The 17,719-nt window shown below is 43.2% G+C and overlaps 1 protein-coding gene across 1 annotated transcript in view; it reads left to right on the plus strand.

Annotated features, from left to right (window-relative positions):
* OBSCN (obscurin, cytoskeletal calmodulin and titin-interacting RhoGEF) overlaps positions 1-17,719 on the plus strand; it is a 1,961,032-nt gene that overhangs the window by 1,645,052 nt on the left and 298,261 nt on the right. The window contains exons 119-120 of the mRNA XM_069211034.1: positions 8,770-8,937; positions 9,365-9,485. Of these exons, the coding sequence (XP_069067135.1) occupies positions 8,770-8,937; positions 9,365-9,485 (289 nt within the window). The remainder of the gene's footprint in view (positions 1-8,769; positions 8,938-9,364; positions 9,486-17,719) is intronic.

Consider the following 17,719-nt stretch of genomic DNA (forward strand, 5'->3'; position numbering starts at 1 on the left):
CTTTTTGACACGCACTCGCCCGTGGGGGGTTATTTTTGACTCACACCAGGTACATTTTCACGCTAGCAGCGCTAGTGTGTGTTTAAAACTACTTAAAGACTCTTTTTGCATTTTTATTGATAACTTGACTGGTTTATTGCGGATTTTTGTCGTTTTGGTCTTTTTTTGTTTAGATAAATATTTCCTATTTGTCTAAACTGATGTTGTGTCATTTTGTAGTGTTTTCATTACGTTACTGTATGTGTTGGTACAAATACTTTACGCCTAGCACTCTGAAGTTAAGCCTACTGCTCTGCTAAGCTACCAAGGGGGTAAGCAGGGTTAGCTGTGGGTGATTCTCTTTTACCCTGACTAGAGTGAGGGTCCTTGCTTGAACAGGGGGTAAACTGACTATCAACAAAAGACCCCATTTCTAACACCCTCCATATGTGGAGATTGAGCAGAACCCATCAAGTGGTTTTGATCTACTTGTGAAGGTAATGGGTGTTATCCTTGCAGCTCTGCAACAGTTCTACCAAATCTATTTATTTTGGTCACTGGACGACTTTGTTGCCTGGTGTGGAGACTACAAATGGATCCTTTTCAGGCCAACTAGTCTGTTGTTTGGAAGTTTATTCCATCACTGGCCCAAAAAAGCTTTGCTATGGACATCTTTTAAGGTTATTTGTCTGCCCCTTAGGCCTCCCCATATTTACCTGATGAACCCTAGTTATTCTAATGACTGGTTATGATACATTTCAAAAAGTTGTCACAACTATGTTTCTTCCTGTTCCATTCATTTTACCTCAGTGGGACCTTAACTTGGTCCTTGTTCTTTATGTGCTGACCTTTCAACCCTATGCACTGTTGTTTATTGTGGTTGATGACCATTAAATCAATGTTCCTCCTAGCACCTACTTCACTAAGCTGTGGGCGCTGTTAGTGCATCATCCGTAGACCACCTTCTGGCCTGATAAAATGGTGCTATAGGCTGTTCTGCTTTCCTTCTTATCTCGTAATCAGAGCTTACAGAACATATCAAGAATGCACTTCTGAGTTCAAAGAAGACCTTTATTGTTGTTAATTCTTCCCCACCCACAAGTTCGTAAGAGACGAATTAATAGATTTCAAGCACACGTTCAATGAAAACAAAATATATTTGCAATGTACACAGCAGGTTATATTTATAAGATATTGAATGCAAAGCAAAACAAATACTTCACAGTGTGAGAAACTATTTACAGCTTCATCTTTCTGGGGTCTGCAAGTTGATGACTCCGGTCAACTGCGAGAAAGAGATTATCTACCCACACTCGAGACTGGCAACTGGCACCAAGTTCCAGCCTGAAGTCAGGCAGATTCGAATCTAATTCTCTGAAGCCCGAGTCATCCGTTACAAAAGCGTGCCCCCTCCTCTCAGACTCGGGAAAACTATGCAAGCCTTTGGAGACTGGCTAGATCTCCTAGACTGCTCCTCCTCCCAAGCCTGAGCAGAAAGGAACAACACCAAATGTACCCTCTCTTATCAGGTCTAGTCTGGTGTGAGAAAAACAGTTTGGTTCATCTTGTGGAAAAACACAGCTTGGAAAAATACAGTTTGGATTCTCAACTGCAATGTCTAACTCCACGTTAAAGGCAATAGGCAGCTAACCTAAATATCAAATGCAATGTCAAATGTCATGTCAAAGCTAATAGGCAGCTGAGCTGAATACAAAATGCAATGTCTAGTATCATGTCAAAGCCAATAGGCAGCTAAACTGAATACAGCATGTCAAAGCCAATAGGCAGAATACAGAATGTAATGGCTAATGCAATGTCAAAGCCAATAGGCAGCTAAATTGAATACATCATGTCAAAGCCAATAGGCAGAATACAGAATGTAATGGCTAATGCCATGTCAAAGCAAATAGGCGGCTAGGCTGAACAAAACATACAATGTGCTACTGGTGAACATTGAGCAACTAATATGCGCAGTGGTGAAACACAAAGTCATTGGTCAAACTTAATCAATAGCATCACATAGGCCCAAGTTTCCATTCTGCCAAAAGTGGTGTCACCATTCCTTCTCTCAGCCACTTGCCTTTAAATAGGATGGGGGGCTTCTCCTGGTGGATTAGAAATTAGCTCTTCGTGTTTAAATCAGGTACACCTGGGAACACTGCGTGGATGGCCAGATTTTTATTAGTTTTATTAGTGCTAAAAACAAAAAGCAGTTCAAAATCAGACCTTGACCAGGTGGATCATACTGCACATTAAAGCATGCTAGGCCTTAGCCAAGAAGGAGCCTGCTGAGGGTCCTCTGGCCCATTCCACTGGTGCAAGTTGTTCCTGTGTTGGACATTTGCCAGGCAACCACATGGGTGTTTTCCCCCAGCCATTGCTGTGTTGATTCTCAAGCCTGCAGAGAGGGCTATTTCACCTGCTTATTTCTGCCAGATTACTCCGCAGATCCTCCACCTTCTGGGAGGTACTACTTTAGCATCCATTCATTCAAAAGGTGAGGAATTTTAGGTTAGAAATATCCATCTGAAGAACAAATTACTACCCTCCATAACATGTGGTTATTCTGACTGTAGACTTTGCACTGCCCCACATATCTGTGGAGTGAAATTTGCTGACACTAAAATGTTCCCAAGTAACGTCTTGCACACTGTCAAGTTTACGATCTTCCATGGTAGATCCATGATTGAGTGTGCAGAAGAATTTCAAGGAAACCTATAACAATTCCATACCATTATGGCCATCATTACCTGCAGGCAGTACAAATTCACATCCAAAGTCGAATGGTGCTGCTACCAGTTGGGGCATGTGATCAATTGCTGTCGACGTTCCAGATCCAGTCTCATATTTGTGGGTACACAAAAAATGAGTAATCTCAGTTAGATAGTATATTCACCATAAAAGACATTACCAAATGTATGTAACTTGTTTATACTTAACACAAGTGTATCCCTTATCAGAGACATGTTCTAATGCCGGGATCTAGATATGTAGTTATGGTGGAGTATGATACACTAGTTTCATATATGTGTACATTTTGTATTTACTCTATATAAATATTTCTAGGAGCATGCAATTGGCCTTTGTTTGACTTGTTACACATCAGAAACCAGCTTAGATTTCTTTGGTTCCAAACCACACCTCAGAAAATTCATTAAAGAGTGTATTTTTGAAACTACCTTGCACTGCCAACAAAATAAGAAAATTACACAGCCAGAGTTTATCCTATGCTAATTAAAGGATGAGTGAGCAGTCTGCTTTTGTGGTTGTCATGGGACCTTGATGTTCACATGCATTTTAGGGCTGGACCTATCTTTGGTTGCATATTTATCAGTGCTTACATTGCTGCTGTTGGGGCAGTGCAGTTAAGTAAAGTTAAATCAATCTCAGAGGAGCCTACAGGTTATCAGTGTGGAAGAACAGAATATGATCACATCATCGATATCCTTATTGAACTCCATTGGCTCCCCTTGTCGACCCCCACAGTCTTCAAAACCAGCTGCATCTTTTGCATAGCCATCTCACTGCACCCCAGCTTATCTTGTAGAGAAGCTCAGCATCTGGTGGATGTTGGCGTTTTGCAGCCAATGCACCAACAGGCTACAGAATAAGAAAGGTAAACAAAGCAAGGCAGCAGGTATTTTCCATGTATAGAGCCATGATCTGGAACAACATCCCTGCATTCATCACGACCACCCCAACAACACTCCAATTTATGAAGGGGATAAAAACTCACCTCATTAAAGAACACTGCATCACAAAGTGTTTACCTACCATCACCCTAGCTACCTCACCTATCACTTTTTGATTTAGACCCTGTACAGTGCTCTGCTGCGTTTAGGCACAGTTCACGCTATAGAAATACAAAATACATACTTACATTCAACCTGAATAGGTTGGCTGATTCAGATGGTAGGAGACACAAATATTTCTCATTCACAACCTCTGGAAAGAGTGTTATGGTCTCTTCTCTGATTTTCCCAAGTCAACTCCTGATGCAGCTGATGTTGTAACCTCCTGCATGTGAGGTTGGAGCCACCTCCCAGCTTAGCTGTGCACCAATCCTTCAGTGATTGCTCTGGCAATGTGGGGCCTTCATCCCAACCCTTTAAGCTCACACTGATCATTCTATTGCCACACCAATCATCTGTCAGCCCTATTGTTTAAGACAATGATGACCAAGTGACATGAGGTGACTTGCCTGATCTTTGGGCTCCCTAATCTACACTTTAAAAGAAACTACATTTATGTTTCCAGCATTCTGACTGATTGCCGAGCTGATTACTAGGGCGTGCATGAGGAACATGACAGTCTGTGCTGGTTTTGGAGCACAAGAAAGCAATGTAGTTTGCCTAAATGCGACACTGAGATGCATAGAAAAGCAGTCAAGGCTTTTCCCTTCTCACTGATACATAAGGGCCTTCTTGTAGCCATAGATAGTCTCTGGTCAAGCCAGTAGATTGATGATCAGTGGGAGGTTGAGGGCCTTCTTCCTCTTCCTAGCCCTGGTTCCTTTTTTTTCTGTTCACCAGACAGAGAGCCAGTTATCATTAGGGGTTATTATTAGGGGTAATTGAAACTGACTGTCTCAAATAGTACAGAAGGAAGTCATCTAGAGGATGTCACGTCTCCCACTCTCTTTGAATGAGTGACATTGTAATGTGTTTTATTAGTCATTAGTGTCGCCTGGTGATGAAAATGATTTCTGACTTGTGCCATGGACCTTTTGGGGTAATTGTGGTCCCAGTCCTTCAGTGCTATCATATTTATCTATGGAGTCAAACAATGATACCTGACATCTTGGAGCTAATGTATGATATTCCTTGAATGCTAATGAATTGCAAATGTTAGTTTGGTGCCTAAGGTTCGCCTAAACTGTGATAATGCTTCCTTTGATTTTTATCTCACCAGTATTTATGAAATGTAATGGATTTACTTAGCTGTACCAAAACCATATGTTCGACCATCAACTTCAATGAGCATTTCTTCTTTTATCTGTGTTGCTTTTTAACTTGGTGTTATGATGCTATCATGATCTGTGGTCATTTGTTGTCTCTGCAGCAGTATGATTGTCTCTCAGGTTTTCTTCAGGGTATAGGGATACATGGGTTGCTATTGTAGTCCTGCAGCTCGTGATATGGCTTTTGATTTTGTGAGGATTTGGGTGTATTCTATGATATGGCTGTGGGGCTTTATCCTGGAAGACACTCACAAAAACTGTCCTGGGTCCAGTCAGGCTTGTTTATACAAACTTTAGCGCAAAACTGGGTAGTTGTGGCTTCGAGCAGCAAGGCTTAACAAAGGAACTTAGTGTAAAGCATTTAATAGCAACAAGCAAGGGAATAAGAAAGTCACACAACAAGAAATAATCACTAAAGAACATATTTGTAGGAATTTTTAGAGTCCTGGACAATCAAAATCTACTGGAGGGTTCCGGAGATATGATTTCCTAACCATTTAATAACTTTAACTGCAAACAAGCAGTGGTCAACAAAAGATTTGGAAACTTTTGAAAAGTTTGATAGAGTTTGTTCAGAAACTCTGACCCGACATAGGTGACAGATTCCGACAGGTCAGAGTAAAGGACAGTAAGCATACTTTGGACAGTTACGTGGCCACCAGAGCTTTTTCCAGTCTAGTTCGAGCCTGTAGGAAACAACCACTATAGACCGACAATGGAGTGGTCCTGACGCTGAGGATGCAGGATGAAAAGGTGCTCAAAGATGCTCCTGATGATGTGCGGTTGACGGGGGTAAGTTCCTGGTGATCCCTCATTCCATGGGTAAGGTGGAGTGACTTTAGCCATTGAACTCGGAGTCCCATTGTATCCTGTTTGCCACAGTAGCTGGGCTTCTGGAATCGCGACGGTCAGGGTGCAATACTTTGGTGGGGGCTAGTGGGCAACACATCCTGAATCAGATAGCACTCCTGAGTCCGGCTGACTTGGGTGACACTTTGGCTATCTTGGATTTGTTCCTTGGGGTGTCCAGCTGTGGTCATGGGTGGATCCTGAGAAGTGGCCACTGCTTTTCTGGTTTGGGCACTTTCATCGTTAATGTCATTGTTGCTGTTCTAGAGGGCAAGCCAACTGTCCTTTTGAGTCACTGCTTCAATGTAGGGCTGGCAATCAACTTTTCCCTGAGCCAGGAGCACAGGCTCAGTCCAAACTTCACTAGCCCAAAGCACAACAGGTGCAGTCCTTCCAACAATGCAGCCTCTCTTTGTGCAGTTTCAAGGGCAGGATGGCAGTCCTTCTTCCATCCTTTCTCCAAAATCAACATTTACTAAGGTCCAGGGTTCCAGTGGGTGCCCATTTTATCCTGGGAATGTGCCACGAGGGAACAATGTGGTCACTAGCCAGTGGACTAGTAGGTCTCCTCCTCTTTGGTGTCTAAGTTTTGGTGATGTATGGCATCTGGCAATCCCAGACCTCAATATTCTTGCCACTCTCAAAATGGCTGGACCTCCCCTCAACTATGAGAAGCTTGGTAGCCCACCCCAGAGGTGTGGCTACCTGAGGGCTACACACTCACAGGAAAACCAGTTCTGGCATGGGTATTCCTTCTCTGTCCCTCTCTCCAACTTGCCTACCAGGACGAAAGGCACGAGTGCTAATGCCTTTTGCACATCAAAGACGGCTTCCCCTTTGGAGCTCGCCTTTTGGGTTAACATCCTGAGTGGCATCCTGCAAAAGGGAGGTAACACCTTTCCCGCAGCGGGCGGCTATTCTTTCTAAGCCTTATAGTTATTCATCCATCTCCTTAGGCAAGCAGAAAGCTGTCTGTTGGCCAGAGCCTGTGTGAGGCCACTGGACCAGCTGAGGCACAGCGTGGCAACTTTCGAAAAGTTGCAGAACTTTAATGATGGCCCTAAATTGGACCTGAGCATCAGATCAGGTTTAATTGTACAATTAATTTGATACATTACAGTACACAGTTAGGTAGTCCCATTCAGAAGTTAGCCAGACTGGAATGCAGGCCGATAACCCTGTACTAACCAATGGGGCTACTAACTTTTCCACAGTACACAACAGTTTGGGAAGTGTTGCTGCTGAGACATGAAAAATGTATGTCTCAATCATGTACAGCTCCATGCCATAGGTCTTCCTTAGAAGGGACCTACAGTTATTGTTAAGGGAAGGGTTAGCTTTTCGTTGATATAAATGGCAAAGTCAAACTGGCAGAGAAAACACTGCCCTTCCAATCTGCAGTGGCAGACTGGGAGACATTTTGTGCTTTGTCATATACAAGGTGGCACATTAGTGCTGCAGTCCTGGATGGATTCTTTGCCTTGCATGCCCTGGGTAGCCTCAGTACCATATACTAGGGACTTATAAATAAGTCAGTGCTTGCAAATTTGGGACATCCAGTTTGAAATATATTTTGTAATGGGCCAGAACACAGGCACCGAGGTCAAGTTGTCAGGCCTCTGTGCACTTTCAAAAAGAGCAGCTAGTAGTCCAAATTAGGCAAACAGTGAGGGGAACCTGCAAAAAAGCCTGTTTCCCTACTGGTTTACTGAGATTTTTCTGTACTGCATCTTTTGTACCATTCTTATTAGCATGGCATTCAAGCTTTGTGTTGTTTGATTGGCTTGAAATCGCACTAATGTTGTCAATTTGTGCCTCACTGCCACTTGAATGAGAAAATATTTGCTTTCTTTTTCACTAACTGGAGAACCATGACATCCACCTGAATAGTTGTCTGTGGTTCCGATGGCCATAAGCTCTCGCCTCAGCTGGGGTGAATGGTTAGTGATTGTGCGCATGTGTGTGTGTGTTGGCTGCATTTTATGTTGTGACCGTTGAGTGATTTGGTTCGTATGTACTCAGTGGACATTTTTCTACTGCTTTTTATGTATTGCATTCATATTTATATACCACACTGTGCTTGTTTGCTTGATGTAATCATAATCTTCACTGCTTGGCCATGTGTAGGTTGTGACACACAACAGCCTTCTAATTTGGTTGCTTGGTTCTAAAGTGCACAAGGTGTATGTTTTGTACTGTCTTGGCCTCGGTGTTTTTGGCTTCACGCTGTATTGTTTGTGATTGCAGTGAATCATCAGTTGTAATTGTAATTAGGTCAGTGCACCAATGCCCAAAGATTTTCTTAGGTGTGGTCATGCTGTTCGGTAACACTCTGAGTTGTGTGTATTATTATTTTGTCATTAGGTCACATTCAACTGGTGTTCGTAGTGTTTTTTGATTCTTTACTCCAGGTTTCACCCAGATCTTATAATCAAAATATTTGGTTTATTGAAGCAAGCTTGATTTTATAGTTATGTATTTATTTGTTCCAGATGGTGTCACAATCAGTTTATGGCTTTGTTAATTTTGACGTAAAATGATTCTGCAAAATCTAATGAGGTCTGGTGGTAGGGTGGTTATGAGGTATACAGATTTCCGGTCCCACATACATCGAGTTGTCCACTTCCACTCCATACTGTAGGTGGGGGAAATCGGGCGCACTAGGAGTCTGGCCCCTAGGGGCAATAAGAAATTCGAAATTACTTGCATGTCAGTAATTCATTGTTTGAATTCCCTGGCAATTCTTCATTTTCTGCGAGACTTTCGACTGAAGAGTTTGGTCTGATAAAGTTTTGAATGTCTATCTCATAATTTCAGTGGGGCACTTAGTGGCCCGATCGGAATGTAGTGGCCACGTATAATGACGGTCTAAATAGGGCACTAAATGTTACATGCATTCTTGTTAATAACTAAAGGAGAAAATCTAGCCATTACCCATGCGCTGCCAAAATTTCACTTTTACGTCCTATTTCTTTTCCTAGCTGGGGAGTGGCAGACCCTTGCATCCGATATCTCGGATTGCAGTTATCTCACTAGTAACCTCTCCCAGGGCCTCGTCTACTCCTTCCGGATCGCCTGCAGCAGTAAAGCTGGAATGGGGTCTTACAGTAGCCCATCAGCGGAAGTGAAGATTGGTGAGAAAACATCAGGTGAGTCATCACAGAGTCTCTTCTTTAATAATACACCCACCTCCTCCTATTCCCCAGGGCCAGCTTTCTGGAACATCGACATCCCACCCCTGAGCCACTAACAGTTTGTCTTCAAAAGTGGCAAGTGGTTTGGGTGACTGTGGGACGGAACTTGGGGGTGTAGGCAGAAAAAGTTCACTGACGCCTATGTCCTTCTGCTGATCGCTCAGTTATTGTTTTGATCTAAGCCACCTGGGTTCTCCACTCAGACAGCAACTGTAAAGGTCAATGCACGACTCAAAATACTTGAAGACTATTGCTTGAGACTGCTGTAGGATCTAAAAACTTAACATTTGCAACAATTTCAAATCATAATACTCGTGTTTCTACTGGCAAATGTTTTACTTTTGTAGTTTTTAAGCTTCGTTTTGTTTTAATTTTTGTTAAGCCGCTTTGCAAGCTGTGAAACTTGAGACCCCAGATGTACTAGAAGAGGAGAACAGAGGACTTACTCCATCTCTGATGGCATCAGGGCATCCAACCTATGCATTCCAGAGTGAAATGAAAAGGTAACTTGCTGCAGGCCTATGCCTCCCACCCCACCTTTTACTGTCTGCTCCTATATCTTTTTTCTAGTTTTCAATGTATGTCACATTATAACTATTAAAGAGGATAGTTTCATCCATATTTTAAATTTTCTAAATCTGAGCAGTTTTATAGTTTCCTTGAATGCACTGAGCAAATTTATCTGGGGACCTGAAAAGGGATTGTATTGTACTGTTGAGAAATACTGAAGAAGGATACTCCGCACAAGCAACGAGGGTAACAAGGTGTGTATAGCAAAGCCACAGGTGATACGCAGAAGGATGTTGCTGGGGGGGAGGTGGTATGAGTTAATTCCCATGGGAACCCGATGACTCCTAATACCGTCGCCATCGGAATTACAATCAGTGAACTTACCACGCACCTGATACATTTTACCCAGAGAGTGTACCTGATGAAAGACCCCAGATTGCGTGGGTCAAATTCCGCAGGGAGAACAACGAATTATCATGACCATCAGACTAGTAATTTCTGATTTTCATGGCAATTTTTAATTTCTTTGGGGAACCTCAAGGATCCATCCCCATTAAGCCCTCACCTGCTCCAGAGTTCCCAGTCTTCCTGGTAGCAGTAACTTCTTTGGCTGTACTTAGCAGTGAGAAATCCGAGGATATTGTATGCCACCCTATAGTCTTTTTAATGTTACTATTCTTTTCAACAATCTAATCCTGTCTCAAGGTCATATGGGATGTCCCTTTATTTGACCATCAGAAGTTTGATCTTTTAACAAGGCACCACACATTCCTGGGCTGCTTTACCATAAAGAACTTTTTGTCAAATATTATGTATCATCTGGAAAACACTAAATGCTGTGACTTCTGAGTTGTAGAATCCAAGATTGCAAACATGCATCAGAAGTACATGTGTTTGGTTAACTAATTTTGAAGGTGATTGGCATTCAAAAGTGGAATGCTCTTCCTTCAAACCTTCAGCACATCACTTTTTTCAATTGATTTAAACAGAGTCTGAAATCGTTATTGCGGACAGAGGTGGCCTTTTGACAAATAGGTGTGGCGTATTTAATATGCGGTGCACCATGGCGCAGGGTAGTGGCAATAGCGCCAATTATTTTTGACACTATTGATGTACTGTGCAGGATTAGCACCAACATTTTGGAGCTAATCCTGCAGAGTACATAGGGGGCCATCGTAAACAATGGTATGCTCCCTTACAAATAGCCATAAAAAATGTCGCAGTGGAATCTCTTTGATTCCATTGCGCCATTTTTGCGGTCCCCCTAACGGGGACACACACCCATTTCATGCATTATGCCTGCTGCAGGCATAATGTGGGGCAAGGGGTTACAAAGTGGCGCAATGCATACATTGCAACACTTTGTAAATATGGCTCTGAAAATTTGGCCTCGTTGGGCCACATTAGCATCATAAAAAATTACGCTAAGGTGGCGCAACAAGGTGCTAGGCCCTTTTAAATCTGGGCCTAAATTTGGTGCCTCCTCTCACTTGCCGTTGGTTTGTTAGGAATAGGGAATGAAAAGAGGGCCATGAAAAAAGAACCTGACACAATGTGTACAGGGGTGCCAGTGTTAAGCACACTTCTATTTACAGTGGGATCGACATTTAAAAACTCTTTGCTTGCCTCGATTTATTTATTACTAGTATTTATCTGTATTTTTTGTAATTTTCTGGTTTAAAGAGATATATTTGTGTGTGGAGAAGTTGAACTCAGTTTGGTATTGTTGCACGTTTAGCAATAAATATAACGGCTGCTACCCAGTAGTGAGACCCCGTGAGCGTGCAGAACAGAAGTGGGGGGTGGATAGCGCTGTTGTTGTGTGCTTCTTATGAGCCAGGAAATGGATAACAAATGTGGTTATGGTTGCAACTTTCTTTTCAGGACAGTATGTGGGAAGTTTCTCTGTTTGAAAATATCTTAATAAGTGTAACCTTATATGGTGACAATAGGCAATAGAACAAGTTAAGTGTATGTAAAATATGTATGCACTTTTAAGAAGAAATGATAGCAGATAACCATAACCATAACACATATGACAAGATAAATAGAGAAGAATTAGCTCATACAAGTAGAAGTGTCTTAGTAAAGAATCTTCCAAAAGAATGCAGCAAGCTCATAGAATGCGCACCTGTCCCAATGTATCTCCAGTGACATAAAAAAAAAATATATATTATGTTGTTTCCTGTGTGCACGTAAACCAAACGTAAACCAAACACCTGCTGCCAGGGTGTACACCTTTTTATAGAAAAAAAGGAGAAAAAAACAAAATCATAAAGATTAGTGGTTGTGCACCACTTTTTGAATACACAGATCTTTTGTAACAAAATTCAGTCCATTTGAAGTTGAAAGAGTAATACATCTTCTTTTTATTTTCTTCCTCTTTGTCTCACCATTCAACGTTCGGGAATACCAGAGAATTTTATCGAAGATGGGAATTACTGCACTACTTATTTCGCTCCGGGAGATCTCAGCAGATGTGCTATGACTGAGCTGATGGATATGAGGACAATCAAGAGATGATAAACCAGTCAGAAATGGATTAGCTCTGAAGAAGTCCTATGTTGGAGGACGAAATGCGTTGGCTGTTGTCATTATCATTTCATACATCATTGAGACAAAGAGGAAGAAAATAAAGAGAAGATTTAATACTCTTTCAACTTCAAATGGACTGAATTTTGTTACAAAAGATCTGTTTATTCAAAAAGTGGTGCACAACCATTAATCTTTATTTCTCAGTAAAGAGGAGGACTGCCACGCTTGTACACCTGAACCATCCAATTCACCAGCACTGCACTAGAACCTTCATAGTACTCCGTTTCTTCTTGTGTGTCATTGTCTGCCACATAGCACTTAACCTGCTAGAGTTTTAATGATGCTCTTCTTCTGTGCTAAGGAAGTGCTAGTCACACTTAAACTATCCACTGAAATGGAGGGAAAATTTGAAAGGCCCTAATAGCAAAGTGGTAATTTTTGCATATAAAAATGAATGTAGAATTCTTATGAGACTCAGCGTTCCACACATAATTTCAATAAAATGGTTTGTTTTCCAGCTTGAACATCTAGGTTATTCTTTCCGTCTAAAGCATTGCCAGGACAAAAATGAATGATGGCTTACATTTCTAAATGACAGTGATTTTTAAAATGTAAAACACTGATATGGCCGTCCTGTGTGTTATGATCAGCAATCTGACAGAGACATCTAGTTCCACACAGAGTCCTTACCTTTGAATTTCCCAGGAATCAGGCTGGCTCTGGTAGATTTTTCGTGAGCAGTACCTCTGCGCGCCGTCAGGTATCTTCGTTCGGTTCTGTGCATCATTGTCAGAGACACATGTGCTGAAAGTGACGTTGCGGTCTCCTATATAGGCACCACCTTGGTGCTCGGGTGTCAGTTTTTTTTTCATTCTGCACCAGTTAGCTCTGATCCCGAAAAGAGCTACCCCTCTGTTGGTGTTTTTCGGTGTGTTCAGGATGGCTTTGTGGAAGATTGGATTTAAGCTATGTGGCGCCTGTCACTGCGCCATCAATCATAGTCCCCCATCTGGTCTGTTTGTGGTGTCTTGAGAGCAACCATAACTCTAGGTTGTGCTCAGACTGCTGGTCCTTGGCACCAAAGGTTTTGAGAGAGAAGTCCTTAAAGCAGCCAGCAGCCCAGCAGGCGGTGCCGCATCATGCGACTCCTCAGAGGTCTTCGTTTCGATCAAGAGGAAGTTAGAGAGTTCAATGGGCTGTTGTGAGGAACTATGAGATGCCAGTGGTTTGGATTCCTCTACAGATACTGGGTTGCTTTCTCCCGCTTCCATGACTACGGAGGAGGGAGCAAGTTATGCTATGGTAGCGAAGAGGAAGGTGGAGGTCGTCAACCTTGTGTCGTAGTTGGACTATTGCTCTAGGCAAGACTGCTGGCTTAAGGATGAAGAAATAGCAGCAGTTTCCCGCCAATCAATGTAAAAATAATTGAAAAGCCGCCAAACACACTTGAAAAGAGTGAATGGAAGACCGATGGGATGACTCCGAAGACAGTCTGGAAGATGGACACTAATCCAGACCCAACAGCCTTAAAGAAATGGACAATCCCGACTGTGCTCGAGGCGTTACAAATTCTGGATACCAATTCTCCAAAGTGTTTGGGGAAGTTGATATTTAATAGGTACTGTATCTCGGCTGATGATATCGCAATCTACAGAGCATACGTCTATCTGGCTGGTGTCAACGCGACCTGTTTTTGAAACAATAGCACCTTTAGTTTGCTCAGCTTGTCATAATTTACATTAATAGTATCAATGTGAGGCCACATGTCTGATACTTTTATCTCTCGTGTGGGGGGGGATAAAACATGTCCACAACACGTAACAACCTTAGAGACTGAAATTACGTAGGCAATTCCTGGTCATATGCCGCAACAGCTTTGGTCGCTCAGCACCACATAACTTACATTCGAAAGTACATGAAATGCTGGTCGAATCCAATGGACGGGAGTACCCTTCAGAAAACATGCCAAGTTCGTGACCCCCGCATTGCAAAGGCCGTGAAGGGACACCTGCTTGCAAATCATTGAATGACTAACAGTAGTCTCACATTCACTTCCGCTAAGAAAGACCTCTGTTTTGCCGTTTAGACACTTGTAATCAAAGGGCAACTCCCACTCTTCTTTAATATAGCTATCGCCAAGTCGCTTGTACCTACCTGCCCAAGGCAAGATGTTTCATGCAGGTCGAAAAGCGAAAAAGTGGAAATGGGCAGAATAATGATGCCATGTAAGAGCCATACTGTTGAAGGACTCTCTGCAATTGTGAAGTGCAGTTTTTCTAGCTTCTCTACATGGAGCATGGTGAAACACGCTTCCCTTTTAGCCATTGTCTGCTGTTCTTTGGATAAATAAATTAAAAGCAGTGAACAATTCGGCCATTTTTCAATGTCTGTAATGTCCAACCTAACTGCATGATTGAATGCAGCTGACTTTGTCCATGATATAAACAGGACATGTCTGTCTCAATGATATCTATGTTTGTCAGTGAATAAATTCTGTTGGACAAAGTGTTCATCCCATTATCGACAACAACAGCTAAAGCCTTTTCTAAGTTTTCTCTATCTATCTGCCTTAAGCGCGCAGCAGCCTCGATCTGAGAGAGCTTCCAGGTCTTGCTGTACATAGCATATATGAACCTTTTAGAGCGTTGTTTTCTAGGACCTAGCAAAGAGTCCTGCAAGTCTACTTCTTCAGAAAGAATGTTAAGATGTTCCTTAACTGCAGCTAACGTGTTAGACAGTTTACCCACACTATGGGGGTCATTCTGACCCTGGCGGTAAATACCGCCAGGGCGGAGGTTGGCGGTAGCACCGCCAACAGGCTGGCGGTGCTCCGCCGGGCATTCTGACCACGGCGGTACAGCCGCGGCCAGAAGCGGAAAGCCGGCGGTGTACCGCCGACTTTCCGCTGCCCATGGGAATCCGCCATGGGGATTCTGACACCCCATACCGCCATCCTGTTCCTGGCGGTTCGCCCGCCAGGAACAGGATGGCGGTATGGGGTGTCGTGGGGCCCCTGGGGGCCCCTGCAGTGCCCATGCCAATGGCATGGGCACTGCAGGGGCCCCCGTAAGAGGGCCCCACAAAGAATTTCAGTGTCTGCTTTGCAGACACTGAAATTCGCAACAGGTGCAACTGCACCCGTCGCACCTTCCCACTCCGCCGGCTCCATTCTGAGCCGGCTTCCTCGTGGGAAGGGTGTTTCCCGCTGGGCTGGCGGGCGGACTTTCGGCGGTCGCCCGCCAGCCCAGTGGGAAACCCAGAATGACCGCTGCGGTCTTTTGACCGCGGTACGGTCTTCTGGCGGTTCCCGCTTGGCGGGCGGTAACTGCCGCCCGCCAAACTTAGAATCAGGGCCTATATGTTGTAACTATACCTGTGTGTTGACCCGAGATAAAGAGTGAGTCTGGTTGGCTAATCTTGAACGCCCCTGAGGAATTCAAAAATGTGCCTGACATCCATTGGTGTCCATTGCCCAAATTAACCACCATACGGGACTGGAAAATGAAGAATTATAAGTACCAGCCAGAACCTTTGCATCTAGCTCTTCCTCAGTGACATTCAGGAAGAATTGCCAATCCTTAAACTTTGCAGGTGTGGGGATACTGGGCATGATTATTTCTTTTACTTTTGCTAACCCCGGACAGGATGTCTGTTGAACGGTGTCATTTAAAAAGATCATTTGGACAGGAATCAGGCATGCTCTAAATAAATCTTCCCCACACTGTATTTGCCAATCTTGTGTTACCCATACATTTTATAAATCAACAGTGTTCTTCCAGTATTCGTAACCTTCAACTGTAAGACGGGAAACAAAAGACTCTGAATAAATCAGCTTTGTATCAGTTAGCAAAATGTTCCTAATTTCCAGAGGAGGCAACTTGAAATAATATGACGCTGAATTTTTTGTGTCATGCCCAGTGAAATAAGTGAACTTGTCTAATTAGTGTTTAGGGCTACCCACTGGTGGTGTAGAACAGTGTTCTCCCTGTGTGAAGTTAAGTACAGGTCTGTGTCTAGTAGCACGGTGCAGGTAGTAATGTCCACAAGTATTATAACAGAACATTTCCCCATAATTCATTGTCTATCTATATACATCATCACTTTCAAACACTGAATAGTCATTCATTTCAGTTTAAATAGAATCAACTGTCTGGACATCCTAATCATCAGATACAACACCAGATGTAATGACATCTGTCATAGAAATCTTGAACACATGGAATTTGAACGACCTCAGTAGGCCCATATTTATCAAATGGAACGTTGTCCCACACAATACCATCAGGAATTGGCACAGCCGAAATGTTTACAAGGAACAAGTTTCTTCGGACCTCATGTGATGAATGATGTGGAATTAAGACTTCATCCACAAGCTCAACTGAGGAGCGTTCAGGAAGGTAATCACCATTTATAAGTAAAAATAAAACAGTACAAACCCAATCCATAGGAACAATGCAAAAAATGTCAAACAGAACCATAAATAGTTCCATGGGTGAATTAAATAGTTATTTTTGAGCCATAGGTACGGCTTACGTATCGTTGATACATTTTCAGTTGCTGGAGTGGATGAGTCTGAAGAAAAGTCATCAATGTCAATGAAATAACCAGAGGCAGTCTCTACAAAAACGGGAGCAGGTGCATTACTGGTAGATTGATCCACTTCACGTGGAGGCTCTTGGTAGACAGTGTCATCAGTCTGTGTAGTGTTGGTGTAAAAAGCAGCCACATCTTGGACAGGTGCTGTTGTGGATGCAGTAACCGGAATCACCAAGAGCTCATTTTCCACCCTCCCCATGGTCGAGGAGGTGTTTGAAACATCGTTGGACATTGTTATGTATTCTGAAGTAGCGTTGTTGAGTCTACTTTGAAGAGGTATGTCCTGTTGGGTAGTGAAAGGGAATCGGGAACTACCCAAGGGACCTCAGGGTCTGCTGTGCCGGATCGGCCACATGGTGAACTTTGATGTCATCAATGGAAATTAATCTGTTTGTTCTGGAACCAGGCAGTGGTGGTAAGATGACAGTTCTGGTACCTTGTACTCCCAAGACTGGGACTTGTGCTCTGTAGGATGGACCAAATTCCTTTTTCACAGCGATCTTCTCACGTACCAGATCCCCGACTTTAGGAATTCAGCCAGTGGAGGTTGTTGGTATATCCCTTATTTCTAAGGTGGCAGCACTGGCGGATGATTTATCATCACAAAATTGCTGAAGCTCCTGTAAGACAGTGGGACGTTCATTTATGTCAAAAGGAGGTGTGTCTGCTGCCACCAAACCAGGGCCATCAAGATCTGGGACATACATAGGTATCCCAAAGAGAACCTCATAATGAGTGTGTCCCCCCAAGGACTGTCTTGGCAGATTGTTCAGTCCTCTCTGGATCCCCTATATATGATGAAGCCAACTGCGGGCAGAACCTAATACTCTGATACTCTGGCTGTTAAGGACTGCTTTAGATCACGGTTCCGCCTCTCCACGGCCAAATTTCCCTCGGGATGGTATGGTGAGGAATAATGGAGCTCAACACCCATCGTCCCCATGGTGTCCCTGAATGCCTTAGAGGCAAATGCTGGGCCCTGGTCCGAATGGAATGCCGCAACCACACATGTCCCGATAAAGATCAGCAAATCTTTAATAACACTTCGAGCGTCAGCCGACTGCAGAGGCCATACCCACAGGAATCTAGAACAAAA

Source organism: Pleurodeles waltl, chromosome 10, assembly GCF_031143425.1.
Source record: "Pleurodeles waltl isolate 20211129_DDA chromosome 10, aPleWal1.hap1.20221129, whole genome shotgun sequence".
NCBI lineage: Eukaryota > Metazoa > Chordata > Amphibia > Caudata > Salamandridae > Pleurodeles > Pleurodeles waltl.